We start from the raw sequence: 24,994 nt of genomic DNA, 5'->3' as shown, positions 1-24,994 counted from the left end.
CAGTCCCAAAGCTATAGAGGTTCCACAAGCTAGGCATCCTTGCAGAAGGTTGGGGATGTGGGTGGCAGCCTGCTGCAGGTTTTGCAGCCTAACAAGGATGGACAGGTGTTTACATGGCATGGGGCAGGGTGTCAGAGCCCAGGGAGGGAGAGAAGGGCCCCCATGGTGACAGTGGCCTGGTGTGGGACGTTGGAGTCCAAGCAGGGTGAAAAAAAGTGTCTACATGGAAGTAGGGGAGAGCATCAGTAATGATAAATGACGGGTTACACCCAGCAGGGATTGATAGAATAAGCAGACGCAATGAGGCTAATGAGAGCCAGGTTTCTCATGAAGAAAGGAAGTTACAAATATAAACGGCAATAAAACTAGACTGAACTCTGGGGTGTTGAATTAGAATTGGAGACAACGGTGTAAACTGATGGCTTTCAAAAAATAGATAGAAAAATAATACAGACGTAAATGAGTATGTATGTGAGAATACATACATTTGTATTGTCTGTCGGTCTTTTTTTACACATATATTCGCTAATTCTGTTCTCTGAGAGGGCCTAGGAATAGAGAAATCCTAATAATAATGTGCATATCTAGAGCCCAAATTTTGGTTTCCAAATTCTATTCTTCCCCCCAAAAAAGAATCAGGGTTCCTTAAGGAAATGGCTGATTACAAGGCTGGGCCAAAAAAAGTATCACATAAGCTACAACATTTAGTTGCACCATTCGGTTAAAAAGTGCTCAGGGAAGATGGAGAAAGAAAAAAAACCAAAGCCACGTTAACGGGCTCTCACTGCCTAAACCTGTAGATTGGAGCATCACACTAAATAATGATAAATGAACTCTAACCCATAAAATAAAATAGGAATTCATGAGTCTATATGACATAAGTAAATGGATAAATGAAGGGGAGAAAAGACAGCTTTTTCTTACAGTAAAATTACAATTAATGTAGGAGAAAAGATGCAATTAGAAGATCACCATTTGGCACCTATCAATAATAATTTAGCCAAGAAACAACAATGGATACAACCAGTGGGTAAATTTAATGAGAACGGCTTGTCTGTATAGTCTCAAAGTATCTCTCAACAAAATAACTATCAATTACAAAGGGCAAAAGAGTAAATTTACAATGGAGAAACCTGGCAGATACTGTTTAATTAAGTGATCCAATTTAACATCACCAGAAATAGGACAGATTTAAGTTACGTACCACCTGAGAGGAAGCGATGAGGGCACGACATCACTTCTATGATATTCTAGCCAAAAGGGCATAACCTGAATGTAACTGTGAGGACACATCAGACGAATCCAAGTTAAGAGACATTCCACAAAATAACCAGAGTCAAAGGAGTCAAGGTCATGAAGTCAAGGAAAGATTGAAGATTAAAGAGATGTGTCAAACAATACTATTGTGTAATTCTAAATCCTTTCCTATAAAGAACATTTCTAAGACCACTGGCAAAACTTGAATGGGGTCTGAGCATCAGTCGTTATTACCATGTCAATATTAACTTCCTGATATTCATGGTTGTGCTGTCATTTATGTAGGACAGTGTCCTCGTCTTCAAGAAATATACACTAAAATATGTAGGAGTCATGGAGCCGTATGTTGGCAACTACTTTCAAATGGCACAGGGAAAAAGCTATTTGAAGTATTCTTGCAACTTTGCTGCGAGTTTTAAGTTATTTCCTTAAAAAAGAAAAAAAAGAAATATATCTAACATTGCCCACCTAGCTAATTAGAAAAATCTAAAGGTATGCCAGCATATTTTGTGGACAAGGCTATGAGGAAACAGGCACTCTCACACATTTCTGGCACAAATGCAAGCTGCTACAATCTCCATGGAAAGAAAGTTGGCAACATCTATCTAGCAAATGTACATACATGCATTTATTCTTTAACTCAGCAATTTTACTTCCCCAAATCTATGCCAAAGATAGACTAGTGGAAATAAGAAAAGACAGATATATGCACAAGCCTTTTTATTACAGCACTATCTGTAATAGTAAAAAACTAAACTAAACTAAAATAAAATCCTTCAATAGAGAACTGATTGAATAAAAACGGGTTCCTCCATACACGAGAGTACTAGAAAGCTGAAATGATGAGCAAAAAATATTTCTATATTCTGCTATGAAAGAATCCCTAGGAAACATAGTTCAGTGTGTAAATATACCTGAAACTAATATAATATTTTATGTCAACTATGTTTCAATATATTTTTTAAAAAGCATGTAAAGCAAAGACACCAGCAAATATGAACTACAGGTGTGTGGTATATCCCTGTTATCTAAACAACAGTGCAAATACATACACCATTCTGTACATATACTATATAGATGTAGATCTTATATAGAATTTCTTTGTATCTTTTAAATGTAAGAATAAATCAAAAACAAACAAAAATGGTTCTTATAGAAAGAGTGAGTGCAAAAGGTAGACAAAAGAAGGATGTGAGCCAGACTCTCCTGAATGTCTTGACATACAGATTTAATTTTTGAACCATGTAGATATTTTATATGATTTTATATAGTATATATTTAATATAATTTATAGATTATATATTTAATATATAATTTTATGAAATTTACAATTGCATATTTTATATAATGTATTTGTATATAATATCCACATCAACTAGTATAAAATATATTTGAAAAGCTAACACTAAAAATCTAAGGCAAAATGAATGAGATGAACCTATCAAGCTGCGGGCATAACCATATAGAGAAGAACCATTTTCAGTAATGTTGAAACGTAAGTTTTTTTTTTAAGTATAATTTGTACATTTCATATGGTATATCACAAACAGGGGAAAAGAAGATCTCCAGCAAAATCTCAAACTGTTTTTAGGAATTATATTCTTCCCAGGTGTTTTGGTTTTCAATTCTGAGATTACTGTGTATAGGGATAGAGCAAATGAGTAATTTGCCGCTGTCATTGAAAATTGCAACTTTTGAGATAAAGGAGAGACAAAAGTACAATCAACAAAGTTAAGTTAAAAGCCCATAGTTATAAACCTGAATTAGAAATGTCAGAAGATGGGGGTCCTCGGTGACTCTTGGGTGAGCATCCGACTCTTGACTACGACTCGGGCTGTGATCTCAGGATTGTGAGATCGAGGCCCGTGTCAGGCTGTGTGCTGGGCATGGAGCCTGCTTAAGATTCTCTCTCTCCCTCTCCCCCTCGCCCACCTTTTCTCTCTCCCTCTCTAAAAAGAAATGTCAGAAGACTAGGTCTGTCTTCTGAAAAAGCCAAGCAATAGTGACTAACATCATAGAAATGAGCTCTCTGAGTGCTCTGGTTGAGGTCTCTAACCACATCTAAGAGCTCTTTGGAAAAATAGATGTGCCCAGGTTTGGAGCAGGCATCATCCAAGGTAAGTTTGGAATATCATATCATATCAGAAAGCAATAAAACTTTGAAAGACAACTTTGGTCACAGCAAAAGAATTCAGAAACCCACCTGAGGAGGCACTCAATGACCAAAGATGAGAAAGTCTGAGCACAGTAAGAATAAAAATTGCCATGGATGGAAATGTGGCAACAACGTTTAACATCATGAACCCATAACGACACTAAAAAAATCCTTTGGATAATGCTAGAGGATCAACCCATTATTTTGGAACGTGGTACATAAAAGGGAATAATCAAATATTGATCCTGTCTTTCTCAAACAAACTGAATCTCAGGGTGATGAAATAGTTGAGGAGGGTGTTTTTCTTTACAAAAATACTCCACTTAGTATGTGAAGATGGGATGATAGAAGTAGAAATTTGAAACTCCTAAATAACTAGTTAATCTAGGTCATAAACACTTATGTCTGTTAAAATCACAGAAAGAAGATAATCAGATGGTATGTTCCTCCCATTGGAAGAATGCGGTATCAACTGTGAAGTATTCTTGCCAAAAACTCAAGCCTTAGATCTAACGACCAATTTACAGGAAGTGCAAGCTATAGAAAATCATGTTAAATAACTTTATGAATATGTAATCAGTATAATCCAAACTGTAGAAGCCACAGGATGAACCACTTACGTTCTTCAACAAAACATTTGCAAGGAAAAAAGTGAGCTATAAAGGAGGGAACGTGTAGAGTTCAAATAAACTTGAGACTTACCAACTAATTGCAGCGTGTGGACTTTATTTGGATCCTGATTTGAAAATATATGTATACATGTATAAACACACACTTGTGATTCACTTGAGAAAATGTCAACCCGTCTATATAATTGATTTTTTTAAATTATGGAGTTATTTTAGGTTTTTTTAGGTAAAGGAAATAAAAAAGAATCTGTATACTTTACATATATACTGAATTTTTTTCAAATGAAATGATATGATATCTGGGATAGTTCCAAAATAATCCAGAGTGAGGGGGGTAGTGGAACAGTCTAAAAAAAAAGATTCAATGTGTTGATAACTGTTGAATCTAAGTCATAGCTACATGGGGTTTCATTATTTTATTCTCCCCATTGTTGTATGTATGCAAAATGTTTCATCATAAAAAATTAAACAAGAAAATGACCAGGGTACTTTTAAAAGGTAAAGTTTTACTTCCAGCCAAGATGTAGGAAAAAGGAGCAGATTTATCTTCTCATCTGAAACAACCAAAACCATACAATATATATGAAACAATGGTTTTAAACACCTACCATAAGCAACAAAAGACAGGAAACAAGTGAAGGTGCCCTGCAATTGCTCAGCTTACTGCCTTTAGAGAGTTCCCAGGCCACTGTGCAGGGAGGGGGAACGCAGACAAAATCCAGAGGTCTCCCTGACTCCAGAATACAGACATGAGGATCATAGAGACTAATCATCACACGCATTTGAGGAAACTACTAGCAAATGAGCAATTGAACATATACATTTAAATATACCATTCACAATAGCATCAAAATCATGAAACATTTAGGAATGCATCTTAGAGTGTGTAAGACCCATACACAGACTACAAAACATTGCTGAGAAAAATCAAAGAAGACCAAATTAACCAAGATTGAATAATGGAGAGACATACTATGTCCATAAGTCAGAAGACCCACATTTATTAATATGTCAGTTTTCCACAATTTAAGCTATAGATCCAACACAATCCCAATCAAAATCTCATCATGTTTTTTCTTGTTAGAAATTGACAGGTTGATTCTAAAAGTCATATGAAAATGCAAAGGTCCCAGTATCACCAAAGCAACACTGAAAAAGAAGTACAAAGCTGAAGGACTAATATTATCCTCTTTAAAGACTAATTATAAAGCCATATGGTGACATTGGTATAAAGACAACCAGATAGATCAGTAGACTAGAACAGGGAGTCCAGAACAGATCCACCTGTGTATGAGCAACTGATTTTTTATCAAGATGCAAAGGCAAGTTGGTGGAGAAAGGATAGGATTTTCAACAAATGGTATTGGAGCATTTGAATGTCTATTTGCAAAGAATGAACTTCAATTTAAAAAAACCTCAAAAATACAATATAGATCTAAATGTGAAACTTAAAACTTTGAACATTCTAGAAAACAATGTAGTTTTTTGTTTGTTTGTTGCTATCAGTCTCTAAAGGAGACTAAAAACCATCCTTGGCTTGCAAGAAGTTAGGAGGCTCTACCCATCTATCATGAATTTAACATTATCTGACATGACTGGCCATATAAATTATGAGTTCCCAACAGCGTTCGCTTATCAAGCTACACATGAAATAAGATCTAAGGAGTTTTGAAAATCCACGTGAATTTCAGGAACAGTTTTCTCACCTCCCAACGTGTCTTCCCGATTCTGTCATTCTGTTGTCTCTTCCTCAACACACATCTAAGACCTCAGACGAAGCTTTTTATGGCCATTAATAGATAAGAAAGAATCCCAAGCATTTCATGGTATTAGATCCTGGCTTAAAAGCGTCCCAGAATGACTATGGAGAAAACCTTCACAGTGGGCAGAAGTCCACCTATTACATTAACTTTCCTATCGTGCCTGGAGGGAGAAAAAACTAGAATTCCAGACCTATGCTAATTTATGGTAGGGAGCAAAGAACTATCCGGAGAGATTGAAAGAATATTTGTCCATTAGAAGGCTCATTAATAATGTCTAGTCTGGAGAAGGCCTTTTATACCTGGAGAAAACAAACAAACCAATACACTCATGGTTATCAGCTAACCACCTAGGACTTCGCCAATAGTCTTGTGAAAGGAATTGGTGACACTGTTGCTGATTATTTATGAGTTCAAAAACATGTTCCTCTACTCACCAAAGCTAACTCGGTTATAAGCCCTGCTAAGCACCCAATTTCCCAGTAGCAATTACAAACTCTTGGCCACCAAAAGTAAATAAAGCTAAGCAAACACCCTGGGTTTTGCTACCAACTGCTAAAATAAAAAGTAACACTTGCTTTGATCTGAATCTCTCTTTCTCTCTCTCATGCAGAACATTCCCCTTTTGTAAATAACCCCATTTCTTGGAGGTCTGAGATGAAGTGTGAGAGGGGACATCACTCTACATTATAGTTAACATTTTAATCCTGAAACCCAAATAATTTCTGCTTGGGCTACAAATTTTATAGATTTTTGTTTGCTTCTTTGTGTTATAAGAAAATATCTGTTGCGGGGTGCCTGGGTGGCTCAGTTGTTAAGCGTCTGCCTTCGGCTCAGGGCGTGATCCTGGCGTTATGGGATCGAGCCCCACATCAGGCTCCTCTGCTATGAGCCTGCTTCTTCCTCTCCCACTCCCCCTGCTTGTGTTCCCTCTCTCGCTGGCTCTCCTCTCTCTGTCAAATAAATAAATAAAATCTTAAAAAAAAAAAAGGAAAAAGAAAATATCTGTTGCAGTTGTTAATTATAGCCCTCTCTCCTCCTGGGAACCAGATAGATATGTTCATAGGGTTGGATAAAGAAAGACTAGAATTATATCCACCAGGCTATATTCATAATTACTATCCCATTTTGAAAACTATGGGTCATTTCTTTTTTTTATGTTCAGTTAGCGAACATATAGTACGTCATTAGTTTGTGATGTACTGTTCAATGATTCATTAGTTGTGTATATAAGTCCTCATCACAACATGTGCCCTCCTTAATACCCATCACCTGGCGACCCCATCCCCCCACTCTCCTCCCTGCCGTAACCCTCAGTTTGTTTCCCGGAGTCCAGAGTCTCTCATAGTTTGTGTCCCTTTCTGGTTTCTTCCCCTTCAATGTTCCCTCTCTTCCCCTACAGTTCTCCATGCTATTCCTTATGTTCCACATATGAGTGAAACCATATGATAATTATCTTTCTCTGCTTGACTTATTTCACTTGGCAAAATCCCCTCCAGTTCCATCCATGTCGATGCAAATGGAAGGTATTCATCCTTTCTGATGGCATGCATTGTTCAGACTATTCAATCCTTTAGGAAAATTTCTTACTTTGTACTCCCCACCTTCCTATGCAATAAAATTATTAAATACTGTTAAATCTGTTCAATCTACCCTAACCTTTAACAAATTTCCCAAATGTGTAGGATTTCCAAGTAAGGCTCCAGCTTATAACCCTTCATATTGAGAAGGATTTGATGAACTCATTCTAGGAAGAAAATAACCAATATTTTCCTATTGTGTTGTTATAAAAATGCATTTTTGGAATCTCAAAAAGGACCTCACCTCAATTTATTGAATCGATATTCATTGAGAACTTATGTATCAGGACACCTGAGTGACTCAGTCGGTTAAGCATCAGCCTTTGGCTCAGGTCATGATCCCAGAGTCCTGGGATCAAGCCCCACATCGGGCTCCCTGCTCAGTGGGGAGTCTGCTTCTCCCTCTGCCTACCGCTCCCCCTGCTTATGCTCTCTCACTCTCTGACAAATTAAATAAATAAAATCTTTAACAACAACAAAAAAGAACTTATGTGCTAAGAACTTATGTATTAAGAACTTATTTACATTAAGACACCGTAGAAAAGTTTAATAACCTTGGATTAGGTAAAGATGTCTTAGATATGATACAAAAGCAAGATCCACAAAAGGAAAATTTGATGAACTGGACTTTAACAGAAGTAGAAATATCTACCCTTTGGGAGACGCTGTAAAGAGAATGGAAAAGATAAATCATAGAGTGAGAGAAGATTGTTGAAAATCATATTCATGATAAAGGATTTGGATTCAGAATATAGAAAGAACTTCTCAAACGTTAATAATTAGAAAACAACCTAATAAGCAAAAGATTTAAACAGACACTTCACCAGGGAAGATATATAAGTAGAAAATAAGCACTTGAAAAGATGGTCAGTGCCATTAGTTATTAGGGAAATGCAAATTAAAACTACAATGAGATACCACTACACATTTGTTAAAATGGCTAAAATTAAAAAAAAAAAAAACCCGACCATACCGAGTATAGACAAGAATGTGGAGCCACTGCAATTCTCATACACTGCTAGTAAGAATGTAAAATGGTGCAAACACTTTGGAAAACAGTTTGGCAGTTTCTTGAAAAGTTAAACATTTACCTGCCTACATGACCCAGCCATTCCACAGTTATGTATTTTCCCATACAAAATGAAAGTGTATGTCCTTGCAAAGACTTGAACCCAAATTTTCATTGAGGCATTATTTGTAATAGCCCAATATTAGGAGCAACCCGAATTTCCAAATGAAGGGGAATGGATGTACAAACTAGTCTATCCATACACTGGGATTCTACTCAAGAATAAAAAGGAATAAACTATTGACATACTTAACAAAATGGTTGCATTTTAAAATAATTAAGAACTTTGATCCCTATAAAATTAACCCAATATATGTTATAAAAGACAAAAAATGCCTACTGAACAATACCATTTATATAAAATTCTAAACATGCAAAGTGGTTGCCTGAGGATAGGGATGGGGAGAGAGAGGTTGAGAGGAATGATTACAAACAGGCACAAGGCAACCGTTGGGGGTAATGGATAGTCATTATCTTTGTCGTGGTAATAGTTTCATGGATAGTTGCATAGGTGTACACAAGTCAAAATCTATCAAATTGTACATTTTAAATATATTCAGTTGATTATATATCAATCTTACCTCAATAAAGTTTTTTTAAGGTGAAAATGTCTCAAGCACCTCATTCCTTTAAGTAAATGCACAGGAAAAAAATGCATATGAAGATGAGAGTAGTAGAAACAGTCAGAGATACCAATTTAAATCCTGTTTTGATTGCACATGAACACACATAGATCTAAAACAATGGAACTTACCTCTTTTCCCACATACAGAGACTGTAATGCTATTATGTGACTCAACTAGACGGTGGAGCTTTACCGATTGCTGAAAAAGAAGAACGGAAAATAGAAAAAGGTTTATGTATTTGAGGATACATCCCAGGTATTAATTCAGCTAAGTGTTAGTCTCTTTAAAGATAGGGCACTGTCTTGTTCCCTACTGAATACACCGGCTAAAAACGAAAGACTAAGTAGCCTATCAAGTCAACTGAAAAGTCGTCCAACTTGCTGTGCTGTTCACCAACAGTAAGGAGTATGTGTTCTTTGGTAGAAAGGAATTTCCCGGCATGCTTGGTTCACTAAAAGTCGTTTTCGATAACCATAAATTTGTGTTTAGTTCTTTCAGTAGAGAACATCAAGAGCTTTAATCATTCGAGATATGTGTTTATACCTATATAGCTTCGAGAACTAAGCATTATTTCAGGCTTGAGTTATCCCACACCAGAGTTCCTCATCTATAACTTTATAAGGAGTTCGGTGGTACCTGCTATATCCTCATAGTATATGTTATTTTAATATATGAAATACACAGGACACGGAGAGTGAATCGATAAGAGGACAGAAAAGAAAAATATAATAAAATTATATTAGATTTCACATTTATTAAGAAACTGTTGTGTAAAAGAACTACCTGGTTCTAGGAGTTAAAAGGCTTAATCATTTAGTATAGTCACGTTTTTATTCTGATTTTGCCATTTAAGACACCCCCTAAATCTCCTAGCCTCAAATCATTTACAAATCTGATTAATACGTCCTAAGAATGATTAGTAGAATAATATAAGGTGAAAGACAGACTGTTCTACTGTTAACTTATTCTTTTATTCATTTTTGTATTCACTCAACATTTATTAAACCACATTTATGTGCCTGGGACTATGCTAAGAGGTGGGGATGGAATGGTCAAAAAAAAAAAAAAAAAAAGATATGGTTCTTACTAGCAAGGAATTTACAACCCACTGGGAAAAATATTTTTAATCAAATACAAATATAAATGTATCATTACTATCAGTAATAAGGGGGGAAAATGTGGTTTTAGGGCATATATAGCCAATGGAAGCAATAGAAATCTTCCCTAAAGAAGTGACTTTGAATCAAATAGATTGTTGAATCTATGAATCTCAAACTCAAAAGAAATATTTGGATTTGAAATATATATAAATTTAAAAGTCATTTTAGAATTCACTGGTATATGGCTATAAGAATAATGAAGAATCTCTCCATATACTCACATGAGAGGCCAAAAAGACATAGTAGTAGTAGTAGTAGTAGTAGTAGTAGTAGTAGTAAAGCTAAGTAGGAAATAATATAATGATGCTACCTTTCACATAAGAAATAAAAAAAAATACACGTATTTGCATTCGCTTGATTTGCCTAAAAATTTCCTTGGAAGAAAACACATGAAACCAATAAACATATTTGCACAAGTGGAGGGGGAGAGGAAGAGAGAGCACACATTGTATACGAGATAGATATACATTGTATAGTTTGCATACTGTCTTGATGTTGAGACACCCCTCCCCCAGAGAAAGGCCAGGTAGAGGAGGATGAACTATAAAAAGAGATTGAAAAAGAACAACTAGAGAGGGTGGAGAGTATGTGTCTCTGATGCCTAAGGGAAAGAGAGCTTCAAAGAGAAGCAATGGAGCAGTTAACGGTCAAATGCAACTGAGAAGTTTAATGAAAGCTGCAATGTGGAAAAAAAACTTCCACTGTGGGAGGGGGACTATAAAATCAGCAAACAAAAGACCGACAATCTAATAAAAATTAATGAAGGACACCAATACAGTTCGCAGTGAAAAAATACAAACAGCTTAGGACATGAGCAAGTGATTAACTTGTAATGGAAAATATGCTGTTAAAGTTATGGGCAAAGATATTCACTTATATTGGCAAAGATAAGGAAAACCAACACTCATCTACTATTAGGATAAATTATTATTCCTTTGTGCATTTGCAGCAAGATGGACGGGACTGGAGGAGATTATGCTAAGTGAAATAAGTCAAGCAGAGAAAGACAATTATCATATGGTTTCACTCATTTATGGAACATAAGAAATAGCAGGGAGATCAGTAGGAGAAAGAAGGGAAGATTGAAGGGGGGGTAAACATCAGGGGGAATGAACCACCAGAGACTATGGACTCTGGGAAACAAACTGAGGGCTTCAGAGGGGAGCGGGGTGCGGGATTGGGATAGGCTGCTGATGGGTATTGGGGAGGGCACGTATTGCATGGAGCACTGGGTGTTATATGCAAACAATGAATCATGGAACACTACATCAAAAACTAATGATGTACAGTATGGTGACTAACATAACATAATAAATATTAAGAAAAGAAAGAGGTATTTTGACCTCATCTATTAAAATAATATACTTAGTTTATAATTAAGTAATTTCAAGTATAGAAATTTTATATCTCCGTACCAATTATACATAAGCAGACATATATACCTGTTATATACATATCTACATGTAATATAAATTATGCACACTTGTAATTTATATATATTTATAAATACACATATATGTGGAGGTGTGAACAGGTACATGTGCAAGAATTGTCATTATTTTAATAACAAAAGACTGGAAACAACCTAACTATCCATCAACATAAGGTTGGTTTAAAAATTATGGTACATCTAAAGAAAAACATATTTGTGCAGATATGGAAAGATATTTAAGATATATTAGGTGAAAAATGCAAGTGAAGAAGAGTAATCACAGTGTATTTCCATTTGTGTGAAACAAGTTTGTGTGTATGTGTTTCCTACTGCTAAACGTTATAGAACATTTGGCCCCAGTGGATGCCTTCAGAAAGGGGATCTGGATACCGAGAGAATCAAGGTGGGTGGGATATTTACCTTTTATTTACACTCTATTGTTCTTTTTTTTTTAATGTTTTTTTATTATATTATGTTAGTCACCATACAGTACATCCCTGGTTTCTGATGCAACTGTATTGTTCTATTTGAGCTTTTAAAAAATTGTATCCATATATTTCTCCTTCTACTAACAAAAAAAAATAGTAGTTTAAAAAAGGAATTTTTTTAAAAAAATTTAAAACTGCTTATGGCCTTAGAATTATAGTGGTGACCTTAACAAGAGTTCTTTAATGGAGTCACAAGAGAGAAAATCAGGTCAGTAAAGAGAGAAGTGAGAGAGAGATGAGCAAGTGAGGAGAGCATGCGTAAAGAAGTTTTGCTGTAAAAGGGAGAAGAGAGCTAGAGTAGTAGCTAGGTAGAAGCTTGGTCAAGAGAAGGGATTGTTGCAGACAGGTTAAGATGGCGGAGGAGTAGGGGACCCCTTTTTCAGCCGGTCCCCCGAGGCAAGCTGGATAGATACCAGACCAGCCTAAACAACCACGGAACCAGCCTGAGACGCAGGAAGACGCATCTGGATCTCTACAAATGAACATCTCCAGCGCTGAGTATTGAGGTACGAAGCGGGGAGCCGTGAAACCACGCTGTCTCGGAAGATAAACGAAGAGGGGAGGGAGCCGCTTCGGGCGCCGGGAAGCGGAGCCACTTGCACGGGGAGCGCGGCGCGGACTTCGAGAGTCGAGCACCCGCAAAACAGCAGACTGAGACCGTGAGCCGGGTGCGCGTGCCACCAGGCATCTCGCGGAACCCCGGAATCCCGGTGCGCTCACTGGATCCAGACTGAGACCGGGAGATCCGGGAGCGCGCGCGGGGCGGCTGGCGGCGTTAGAAACACAAAGGACAGAGACGCGCCGGCCCTGGAAGTGAGGGCTGGGACGCCGGGTGTGGGGCGCACATCCCGGGACGCTGCAGGGTTGAGCAGCACCAACAGAAACAGAGTTAAAGTGGCCAGAACATTAGTAGAGAACGGGCCGCAATCCTTCTGTTCCGTGACAGAGGCTGAAATTTGGCCGCTGCTGCTCTGACTCTCAGAAGAGGCACAGCAAACCGCCAGGGAAAGCCGCCAGAGAACAAAAGCCTGGAAATACCGGCTCAGAGAGTGCCCATCCCCATCCCCCCTCGCAGGGGACACGGAGACTCTACCCAAACAGGGTTGCCTGAGTATCGGCGCGGCAGGCCCCTCCCCCAGAACACAGAAGGCAGGCTGAAAAATCAAGAAGCCCACAACCCGGGCGCCTGGGTGGCGCAGTCATTGAGCGCCTGCCTTCGGCTTAGGGCGTGATCCCGGCGTTCCGGAAAGGAGTCCCTCATCGGGCTCCTCCGCTGGGAGCCTGCTTCTTCCTCTCCCACTCCCCTGCTTCTGTTCCCTCTCTCGCTGGTTGGCTGCCACATAAATAAATAAATAAAATCTTTAAAGAAGAAGCCCACATCCCTAAGATCCCTATAAAACAAGGGGCACGGCCTGGGACCCAGTCAATAATTTGGGCTCTGGAAACCCCGCAACCTCTCTTCATCAGAATGACAAGAAGGAGAAGCCCCCCCCAGCAAAGAAAAGACAGTGATTCTGTGGCCTCTGCCACAGAAATAATGGATATGGATGTAACCAAATTATCAGAAATGGAATTCAGAGTAACGATGGTCAAAATGATGAGTAGAATTGAAAAAACTATTAACGAAAAGGTTACTGAGAATATAGAATCCCTAAGGACAGAAATGAGAGCGAATCTGACAGAAATTAAAAATTCTATGAGCCAAATGCAGGCAAAACTAGAGGCTCTGACGGCCAGGGTCGCAGAAGCAGAGGAACGGGTTAGTGAATTGGAGGATGGGTTAATAGAGGAAAAAATGAAAATAGAAGATGGTCTTAAAAAAATCCACGCCCACGAATGTAGGTTACGGGAGATTACTGACTCAATGAAACGATCCAATGTTAGAATCATCGGCATCCCCGAGGGGGTGGAGAAAAACAGAGGTCTAGAAGAGATATTTGAACAAATTGTAGCTGAAAACTTCCCTAATCTAGCAAGGGAAACAAACATTCGTGTCCAAGAGGCAGAGAGGACCCCTCCCAAGCTCAACCACGACAAACCTACGCCACGTCACGTCATAGTGCAATTCGCAAATATTAGATGCAAGGATACAGTATTGAAAGCGGCCAGGGCAAAGAAATTTCTCACGTACCAAGGCAAAAGCATCAGAATTACGTCAGACCTGTCTACACAGACCTGGAATGAGAGAAAGGGTTGGGGGAGCATATTTAAAGCTCTTTCAGAGAAAAACATGCAGCCAAGGATCCTTTATCCAGCAAGGCTGTCATTCAGAATTGATGGAGAAATAAAGACATTTCAGAATCGCCAGTCACTAACCAATTTTGTAACCACGAAACCAGCCCTACAGGAGATATTACGGGGGGTTCTATAAAAGTAAAAAGGCCCCAAGAGTGATACAGAACAGAAAGTCACAGCCAATACAAACAAAGACTTTACTGGCAACATGGCAACATTAAAATCATATCTCTCAGTAATCAGTCTTAATGTAAATGGTTTGAACCATCCCATAAAACGCCACAGGGTTGCAGATTGGATAAAAAGAAATGACCCATCCATTTGCTGTCTACAAGAGACTCATTTCGAACCCAAAGATGCATTCAGACTGAGAGTAAGGGGATGGAGTACCATCTTTCACGCAAATGGACCTCAAAAGAAAGCTGGGGTAGCAATTCTCATATCAGATAAATTGGATTTTAAACTACAGACTATAGTTAGAGATGCAGAAGGGCACTATATTATTCTTAAGGGAAGTATTCAACAAGTGGATATGACAATTATAAATATATATGCCCCCAACAGGGGAGCAGCAAGATACACAAGCCAACTCTTAACCAGAATAAAGAGACATATAAATAAAAATACATTAATAGTAGGGGACCTCAACACTCCACTCTCAGAAATAGACAGAACACCCTGGCAAAAACTAAGCAAAGAATCAAAGGCTTTGAATGCCATACTCGACGAGTTGGACCTCATAGATATATATAGAACACTACACCCCAGAACCAAAGAATACTCATTCTATTCTAATGCCCATGGAACATTCTCAAGAATAGACCATGTTCTGGGACACAAAACAGGTCTCAACCGATACCAAAAGATTGAAATTATCCCCTGCATATTCTCAGACCACAACGCTCTGAAATTGGAACTCAACCACAAGGAAAAATTTGGAAGAAACTCAAACACTTGGAGACTAAGAACCATCCTGCTCAGGAATGACTCGATAAACCAGGAAATCAAAAATCAAATTAAACAATTTATGGAGACCAATGAGAATGAAAATACAACAGTCCAAAACCTATGGGATACTGCAAAGGCAGTCCTAAGGGGGAAATACATAGCCATCCAAGCCTCACTCAAAAGAATAGAAAAATCTAAAATGCAGTTTTTATATTCTCACCTCAAGAAGCTGGAACAGCAACAGAGGGACAGGCCTAATCCACGCACGAGGAAGCAGTTGACCAAAATTAGAGCTGAAATCAATCAAGCAGAAACCAGAAGTACAGTAGAGCAGATCAACAGGACTAGAAGCTGGTTCTTTGAGAGAATCAATAAAATTGACAGACCACTGGCAAGACTTATCCAAAAGAAAAGAGAAAGGACCCAGATTATTAAAATTATGAATGAAAAAGGAGAGGTCACGACGAACACCATTGAAATTGGAAGGATTATTAGAAATTTTTATCAACAGCTATATGCCAATAAACTAAGCAATCTGGAAGAGATGGAATCCTTCCTGGAAACCTATAAACTACCAAGATTGAAACCGGAAGAAATTGATTCCTTAAACAGGCCAATTAATTATGAAGAAATTGAGTCAGTGATAAACAACCTTCCAAATAACAAAACTCCAGGCCCGGACGGTTTTCCTGGGGAATTCTACCAAACATTCAAAGAAGAAATAATACCTATTCTCCTAAAGCTATTTCAAAAAATAGAAACAGAAGGAAAGCTACCAAACTCATTCTATGAGGCCAATATTACCTTGATCCCCAAACCAGGCAAAGACCCCCTCAAAAAGGAGAATTACAGACCGATTTCCCTAATGAATATGGACGCCAAAATCCTCAACAAGATACTTGCTAATAGAATCCAACAGTACATTAAAAGGATTATCCATCACGATCAAGTGGGATTCATACCTGGGATGCAAGCGTGGTTCAATATTCGCAAATCAATCAGCGTGATACATCATATCAACAAGAAAAGACTCAGGAACCATATGATCCTCTCAATCGATGCCGAAAAAGCATTTGACAAAATACAGCATCCTTTCCTGATTAAAACCCTTCAGAGTGTAGGAATAGAAGGTACATTTCTCAATCTCATAAAAGCCATCTATGAAAAGCCTACTGCAAATATTATTCTCAATGGGGAAAAGCTGGAAGCCTTTCCCTTAAGATCAGGAACTCGACAAGGATGCCCACTCTCGCCACTATTATTCAACATAGTACTAGAAGTCCTTGCAACAGCAATCAGACGACAAAAAGGGATCAAAGGTATTCAAATTGGCAAAGAAGAAGTCAAAATGTCTCTCTTTGCAGATGACATGATACTCTATATGGAAAACCCAAAAGAAGCCACTCCCAAACTATTAGAAGTTATAGAGCAATTCAGTAACGTGGCGGGATACAAAATCAATGCTCAGAAATCAGTTGCATTTCTATACACGAATAACGAGACCGAAGAAAGAGAAATTAGGGAATCCATCCCATTTACAATAGCACCAAAAACCATACGTTACCTTGGAATTAACTTAACCAGAGACGTAAAGGACCTATATTCTAGAAACTATAAATCACTCTTGAAAGACATTGAGGAAGACATAAAAAGATGGAAAGATATTCCATGCTCATGGATTGGAAGAATTAACATAGTTAAAATGTCCATGCTACCCAGAGCAATCTACACTTTCAATGCTATCCCGATCAAAATACCGAGGACATTTTTCAAAGAACTGGAACAAATAGTCCTTAAATTTGTATGGAAACAGAAAAGGCCCCGAATCTCCAAGGAACTGTTGAAAAGGAAAAACAAAGCTGGGGGCATCACAATGCCGGATTTCGAGCTGTACTACAAAGCTGTGATCACAAAGACAGCATGGTACTGGCACAAAAACAGACACATAGACCAATGGAACAGAATAGAGAGCCCAGAAATGGACCCTCGGCTCTTTGGGCAACTAATATTTGATAAAGCAGGAAAAAACATCCGGTGGGAAAAAGACAGTCTCTTCAATAAATGGTGCTGGGAAAATTGGACAGCTACATGCAAAAGAATGAAACTTGACCACTCTCTCACACCATACACAAAAATAAACTCCAAATGGATGAAAGACCTTGATGTGAGACAGGAATCCATCAAAATTCTAGAGGAGAACATAGGCAGCAACCTCTACGACATCGGCCAAAGCAACCTTTTTCATGACACATCCCCAAAGGCAAGAGAAACAAAAGATAAAATGAATTTATGGGACTTCATCAAGATTAAAAGTTTCTGCACAGCCAAGGAAACAGTCAGAAAAACTAAGAGGCAGCCCACGGAATGGGAGAATATATTTGCAAATGACACTACAGATAAAGGACTGGTATCCAAGATCTACAAAGAACTTCTCAAACTCAATACACGAGAAACAAATAAACAAATCAAAAAATGGGCAGAAGATATGAACAGACACTTTTCCAATGAAGACATACAAATGGCTAACAGACACATGAAAAAATGTTCAAAATCATTAGCCATCAAGGAAATTCAAATCAAAACCACACTGAGATACCACCTTACGCCAGTTAGAATGGCAAAAATAGACAAGGCAAGAGACAACAATTGTTGGAGAGGATGTGGAGAAAGGGGATCCCTCCTACATTGTTGGTGGGAATGCAAGTTGGTACAGCCACTCTGGAAAACAGTGTGGAGGTCCCTTAAAAAGTTAAAAATTGAGCTACCCTATGATCCAGCCATTGTACTACTGGGTATTTACCCCAAAGATACAGACGTAGTGAAGAGAAGGGCCATATGCACCCCAATGTTCATAGCAGCAATGTCCACGATAGCTAAATCATGGAAGGAGCCGAGATGTCCTTCAACAGATGACTGGATTAAGAAGTTGTGGTCCATATATACAATGGAATATTACTCAGCTATCAGAAAGAATGAGTTCTCAACATTTGCTACAACATGGACGGCACTGGAGGAGATAATGCTAAGTGAAATAAGTCAAGCAGAGAAAGACAACTATCATATGATTTCTCTCATCTATGGAACATAAGAACTAAGATGATTGGTAGGGGAAGAAAGGGATAAAGAAAGGGGGGTAATCAGAAGGGGGAATGAAACATGAGAGACTATGGACTATGAGAAACAAACTGAGGACTTCAGAGGGGAGGGGGGTGGGGGAATGGGATAGACCGGTGATGGGTAGTAAAGAGGGCACGTATTGCATGGTGCACTGGGTGTTATACACAACTAATGAATCATCGAGCCTTACATCGGAAACCGGGGATGTACTGTATGGTGACTAACATAATATAATAAAAAATCATTTAAAAAAAAAAAAAAGAGAAGGGATTGTTACCTCGCTTGAGCACGTTTCATACTGATGGAAAGGCCCTTGGGGGAGGGAGTGGGGAGGTTATTCAGTGACCACATAAGCCCCCTGAGCAGGTGGGCAAGAATGCCATTGCAAGCCCAGGCAGAGGGCCCTTTCTCCTCTGTAATGAGAGGGCAGGGCAGGAGGGAGGCAGGGACAGGGTCATCTGGCAGTTGGAGAGCGGGGAGTTGAGCAATTTCCTGTCTTATAGTTTCTATCTTCTTTGTAGAACAAGAGGTGAGATTATCTGCTGAATTAGAGGAAAATGGAATAAGAGCAAATGGGGATCTCATAAAAGGTGAGGAGAGATTTGGTTTGAAGTCTTAATTTTGAGAGTGGGAGAGCATGATCAGCCAATCGGTTCTACATGATTTGTCCCCAAAAACACTTAGATCCCCTGGTGGGGGCATAACGAAAGCCAAGTGTTGGACTCGGGCTTTAACAAATAGGTACCAACCAAACAGAAAGGGCAAAAGAGTCATTAAGTAGACTTTTCCACCTTCCACCCTCTTCCACCATCTTCAAGATATATTTTTTCGCTTATTCACAATTTATAGATATTTGTAAGTTCTTCTGGCTGATCAGCCCTCTTTAGAGGGCAAAAAATACCTTGGAAGGTTAGGAACTGGGATGTGAGGGAAGGAAAAGGACTGATCGTATTCGACATCAGTATTTGTGCTAGATATTCACAAACTTGGTCGCATTTATTGTGGGGTGGGCAATGGCTATTTCCTGATTCTTCTTTCTAACAAAATTTCAGTAAAGTCCCTACCGTTCCCTTTCTGCGGCCACAAGATTGGTGGAAAAAACTCACCTCTCTGAGATCATATACCGTCAAGGCTATGGATATGATGGACATGATTATGATGGCAAAAGCATATTCCTTATAGTCTTCACTAAACCACAAACAGACACTGAAGACTTGAAATATGTAAAATGGATTTAAAACCTGTTGGCAGAAGACAGGAAGACAAAGGGAATATTCAGTCTTCATATTTAGCAGTTCATTGACTCGTTTGCTTTCATAAGCATCTCTGTGACACAAATCATCCCACGCAGTATTCTCATTCTTATTACATTTATTCGGCAATTGTCATGTGCCAGACACTGCACGAAGCAACTTTACCTGAATTTTCTCTTTTAATTTCCATAATTACCTTATTACCCAGAAGCTATTACTTATCACCATTGCAAAGATGGAGAAGCTATGCCTCAGACCTTGACAAACTTGCTCAAGGTCACACAGCTGCAACAGTCACAGATCAGGCCTTGAACCCAGGCAATCTGGCCCCAGAGCACTTACTTTTAACCACTGCTGCACCTTATCATTTACGAAGTAATATCTCATGGGTCCTCATGTTGGCCCCCGCAAGGGTGTAGGGTGTGAATATTACCAGGTCCAGTTTACATGTGCTGGCCATCAGAAGGGTGAAGTTAGAGTTCAGGTTTACAGAGTTAAAGTATTCAGGTTTACAAAGTTAAAATGTTCTTGAGTCTGTTGTTCTTCCCTATGACACACCACCTGCCATCGTCAAAGCCATCAAGATACTTTAGATTAATGGGTAAGTTGAAGACTACAATTTCTCATAAGTAGAGAGCCAAGCTGAAAGTGGGAAACTGTCACTGAACATCGAGAGCCCTGTGGGAGAAAGGAGAGGCTAACTCCAACAGTCGTTAGCCTATTTTGGTTTAAGACTTTTTGCTCCCTTATTCCAATAGTCTCTAGTTGATTTCCATTTGTCTAGGATGGGAACAGTAATCCTTGGTTAGGAAAGGAGCACACAGAAACATTTTCTATCAGTTTCTTTTGCTTCCTTCCATGCCTGAAAGAAAGCTTGCTAGAAATATTGAGAAAGTACCTTGAGTTTAATATGCTTTTTGTAAAGCAAGTAGTGAAGTGCAGGAAAAGACCCAGAGTACAGTTGTATGGTTATAGTTTCATAATAATCATGGCAAAATGAAAAATAAGCCCAGTGGTAGAGTCAAAGAGGAAAAATTCAACTCAGTAACTGATGGTCAAGTCCTTTTTTTCCTCCCACACACATACTGAGATCGAGAAAACTATTAAGTCCAAGCAGATGATTTTCTTCCTATAATTTTAGATGCTGAGGAAATTGTATATTGTTGCCCATAAGAAAAGTTCTGAGTCTTTAAATTTTTAATTATTATTTTAGTTTCACAAAATTGAGACAGACTAAGAAACAGGATTAAAAGGGAAAGAAAGAGAAGAAATGTACGTTAATCCAGTTATAAAAGGAAAAGTAGATACAATGAGCATTGTATCTTATACTGTATCAGGCGCCATGTGCAAAAGATGGTCTCCAAGAAAAGAGTAGAAAAGAGATATGAAGAAACTATACTTTGTATTCTTTTAAAATATCCCAAAGTGCAGTTACGTATTAACAAGTAGAATTCTTGATCTTTTGACTAGAACTAAACTTCTTTATTCTCTAGCCAGCACCAAGAGAAAATATTGATTACCTCCTTGATGAGTAGTTTCCAAATTGGTGTGATTTCAACATCGATAGTATTAGGCCCACAGATTAACCTCCTATAGGGAGAGATCATAGATCAGTTATTAATAATAAAAATGAAACCCATTTTTTACTCATTCTAACAAAGGTCTATTCACTTTCTCACAATCAACAAAAGTCCCCCTTGTTACATAACGCCCCCATCTTTTTCAAACTAACTGAGGAAGGGGAGAATTCCCAAGGGCAAAACCAATACACATGATCGTACTGCATCTACTGAACTAGACTCTTCCTCAGGTCTAAATATTTCCCTGATGGCAATTTGGGTATTTAAGTTAGCCATTGCCTCATTCAAGTAGTCTCAAGATTGGCACTCTCTCAACTCTGTCCCCAACTTTGGCTTTGTGGATGTGGGATGGAGGGATCATTACAAGAAAATCGTTTTACTGGTTAGAAAGGGATAAAGAAAGGGGGATAATCAGAAGGGGGAATGAAGCATGAGAGACTACGGACTCTGAGAAACAAATTGAGGGCTTCAGAGGGGAGGGGGGTAGGGGAATGGGATAGGCTGGTGATGGGTAGTAAGGAGGGCACGTATTGCATGGTGCACTGGGTGTTATATGCAACTAACGAATCATCGAACTTCACATCAAAAACCAGGGATGTACTGTATGGTGACTAACATAATATAATAAAAAATATTATTATAATAAAAAAAATTACCAGACCTACCTTCCTACCCCTATTCAGCTTTGGGAAGCTGCAGAATTTCTTTTAATACGAGAGAAAAGATGTTGGGATCTCAAAAATAGCTCTCACACACTGTTATACAGCCCTTTAATTGAAAATCTAGAGATATGTGTCTTTGATTATACAGAGCAATGGCCCTTTATGAGTTATTTTGCTGTTGGGAACACTGACCACCCTCTCTGTGCCTTCTGTATAGACATTCAGATCAAATAGCTTGGCCAAATGTATTAGAGAAGTGCCTCCTGAACTTTAATGTTCATACAGATGACTTCATGATCTTGTTAATGTGAAGATTCTGATTCAATAAGGATGATGTGTGGTCTAAGATTCTGCATTTCTAACAAGCTTCTGGGTGATGCTGATGCAGCAAGGCTCTAGGTCCCTTCAATTACTGGAAAATGGGGTGGAGGAGAATGTGAGAATCACAGAAACTTAGGACCAGCAAGGACTTTACAGATTCCTCCTCCCCTTGTTAACAGTTAAGCAACCAAATCCCAGAGATGAGAAGTAACTTGCTCAAAACCACACAATGAGGTTTTGAGAGACTCTTTTTTTTTAATTAACATATAATGTATTATTTGCTTCAGGGGTACAGATCTGTGATTCATCAGTCATACACAATACACAGCACTCCCCACAACACATACCCTCCCCATGTCCATCACCCAGCTACCCTCTTAACATTCCACCCTGTGCCCTTCCTAAGACTCAGCTCTTCTGTCACCTCCCATCTGTGTGACCTCGTTCGGGCCATCAAACCTCTGTGAGCCTCAGATTTCTCATGTGTTACATCGGGAGGATAAGGACGTTTGTTCCACCTCCCCTACAAGGTTACTCTAATGAAGTGAAACAATGCATGTGCGTGCCTTTAATTTAACAATACTGAGTAGAGCACTACAGGGTTTTCTGATATTGACCAGCTAAGATAACTAAGTGCTGGGCTTTCTATTTAGCTAATGGTAACTGTCCTTTTGAGCTGATATAGATAACAATAGGCATGGTACCTAATCTCTTGTTCTTCTCTTGTTAGACCAGATCCAAATTTTAGATGTATCTTGGCAGAGCTGAGCCAATCTTCCAAACAGCTGAAATAAGAATAATGAGAAAGACATAATTAGAAATAATATTTTTGAAATAAATTTCTCTTTTGGATGAAACTGCAGAAACAACTTACCCAATTTTCTGGAACTGTCCTTCTAAGTTGTTCCAAACATATCTTATTTTCTGTACTTTTATGCATCTCACCTGCAAAAGAAAAGTACTAAGAAAGTCTCTAGTTTAAGGATCAGTAAACACATAATAGTTCGGTGGCTAAAGAAGCATCTGGGGAAGAAGCAAAGATAGATCCCTAATAAACTTATTTAAGATGATCCTTTCCTAACTTACCCCAACCTTCCCTAATACACAAATGGCATTCTTTATTAGAAATGATCATTCAGTCGATGTGGATCATAGGCCTACTATATGCATAGCATGTGAATAAAATTCAGTCTCTGCATTCCACTATTTGATAATGCAAAAAGAGAAGAAAATGTTACAAAGGAGAAAACTAGGGACTCCTGGGTGGTACAGTCAATTAAGCAGCTGACTCTTGGCTGTGGCTCAGGTCATGATCTCAGGGCCCTGATCTCAGGGTCGTGAGATGGAGCCCGGAGTGGAGCTCTGCTCTGAGCTTGGAGTCTGCTTGAGATTCTCTTTCCCTCTCCCTCTGCACCTCCCTCTCCTACTCATGCATGCGTGCTCTCTCTCTCTCTAAAATAAATAAATAAATATAAATCTCAAAAAAGGAGAGAAAACGACGCCATATAATCAAACACATACATGTCAAAGAAATAAAAATACACTAAAGTAACATTTATAGTATTGAAATGCTGTAGAAATAGAAAGAGGGCAGATGATGGAAGGCATCGTGGAGGAACTGACATGTGAGCTGCAGCCTGGACGGGTTGGAAGCCTTTTGCTCAGCTGGGAAGGAAAGAGGGCATTTCAAAGAGATGGTGCACCAGTTAGCTGTGGGGAGGGGCAATCGAGCGGGCCTATTTGACTGCAGACTGGAGAATGAGGCTAGAAAGGGAAAGGTCAGAGTGTGTACAGCATTAAATGCTAGGAGGAGGTATTTAGGACATTTTCTTTAAGGCACTAGACTTGCAGAGAAAACTATAGAAGAGTCAATGACAGCGATGAGACAGGTCGCAGGTTCTGGAAGACGGTGAGGAGGCTCTTGCAAGGAAATGGGCTCCAGGAAGTGAGGGTCTGAGGGAGTGGGCAGCGAAAAGGAAAGGTAAGGTTAATGCTGATGGCAATTAGGCATTCTTGTTTCTGAATTTCTCTCCGTAACTTTATATGCAAATCTGAATCTCCGTCAAGTGGTGCCGTAGCTGAGTACAAAGAGAGACCGCGAGCCTGTCATACTGTTGTGGAGCGATGGTTACAACCTCATGCTGCCCGTTGAAATTAACTAAGAAGCTTAAAAAATACTAATGTCTGGGTTCCACCCCCAAGAGATTCTGAGTTCATTTGTCTGGGTTGCAACCTGGCCATAAATATTTTTAAATTTTCCTTAGATAGTTCTAATGTGCGGCCAACGTTGCGAAACGGGGTTCTACCCTTTGTAGCTACTCTGGTAATTGTGTCCTTGAGAAACTCAAGTAAATTTTTCTACACCTTAGTTGCCCCATGAATAAATTGAGGCAACTGAGCAGATAATCTCTAATTTCCACTGCGGCTCTTCTGAGTGTGTTATATACCCATGAATAGTACAGTCCGTATAATTGTTAGATACATTCTAGAACCGGGAAGAGCATAAAGCTGAAACATAATAAGTGTTCAACACATTTTTTTAGTAAATAAGTGAATGAATGCTTTGTACAATCACATGACAACTAGAAATAGAGGTTAAATCCCTAAGCTGCAACACCTGGGTTACACTAAATGAATCTTAACACTGTTTGATAAATATCTGTGTGTGCCCATGGAAGTGCACACACACACACACACACACACACACACACACACACACACA

General features: G+C 38.8%; 1 protein-coding gene across 1 annotated transcript in view; it reads right to left on the bottom strand.

Annotated features, from left to right (window-relative positions):
- ATP13A4 (ATPase 13A4) overlaps positions 1-24,994 on the bottom strand; it is a 138,848-nt gene that overhangs the window by 51,388 nt on the left and 62,466 nt on the right. The window contains exons 9-13 of the mRNA XM_008705149.2: positions 23,147-23,217; positions 22,977-23,057; positions 21,230-21,299; positions 19,563-19,697; positions 9,205-9,274 (exon numbers count right to left, since the gene is read on the bottom strand). Of these exons, the coding sequence (XP_008703371.2) occupies positions 9,205-9,274; positions 19,563-19,697; positions 21,230-21,299; positions 22,977-23,057; positions 23,147-23,217 (427 nt within the window). The remainder of the gene's footprint in view (positions 1-9,204; positions 9,275-19,562; positions 19,698-21,229; positions 21,300-22,976; positions 23,058-23,146; positions 23,218-24,994) is intronic.

This window comes from Ursus maritimus, unplaced genomic scaffold (genome assembly GCF_017311325.1).
Source record: "Ursus maritimus isolate PB19 unplaced genomic scaffold, ASM1731132v1 scaffold_4, whole genome shotgun sequence".
NCBI classification, from domain to species: Eukaryota; Metazoa; Chordata; class Mammalia; order Carnivora; family Ursidae; genus Ursus; species Ursus maritimus.
Note: the sequence above shows the minus strand (reverse complement) of the source record. Positions and strands in the feature narration are given on the sequence as shown.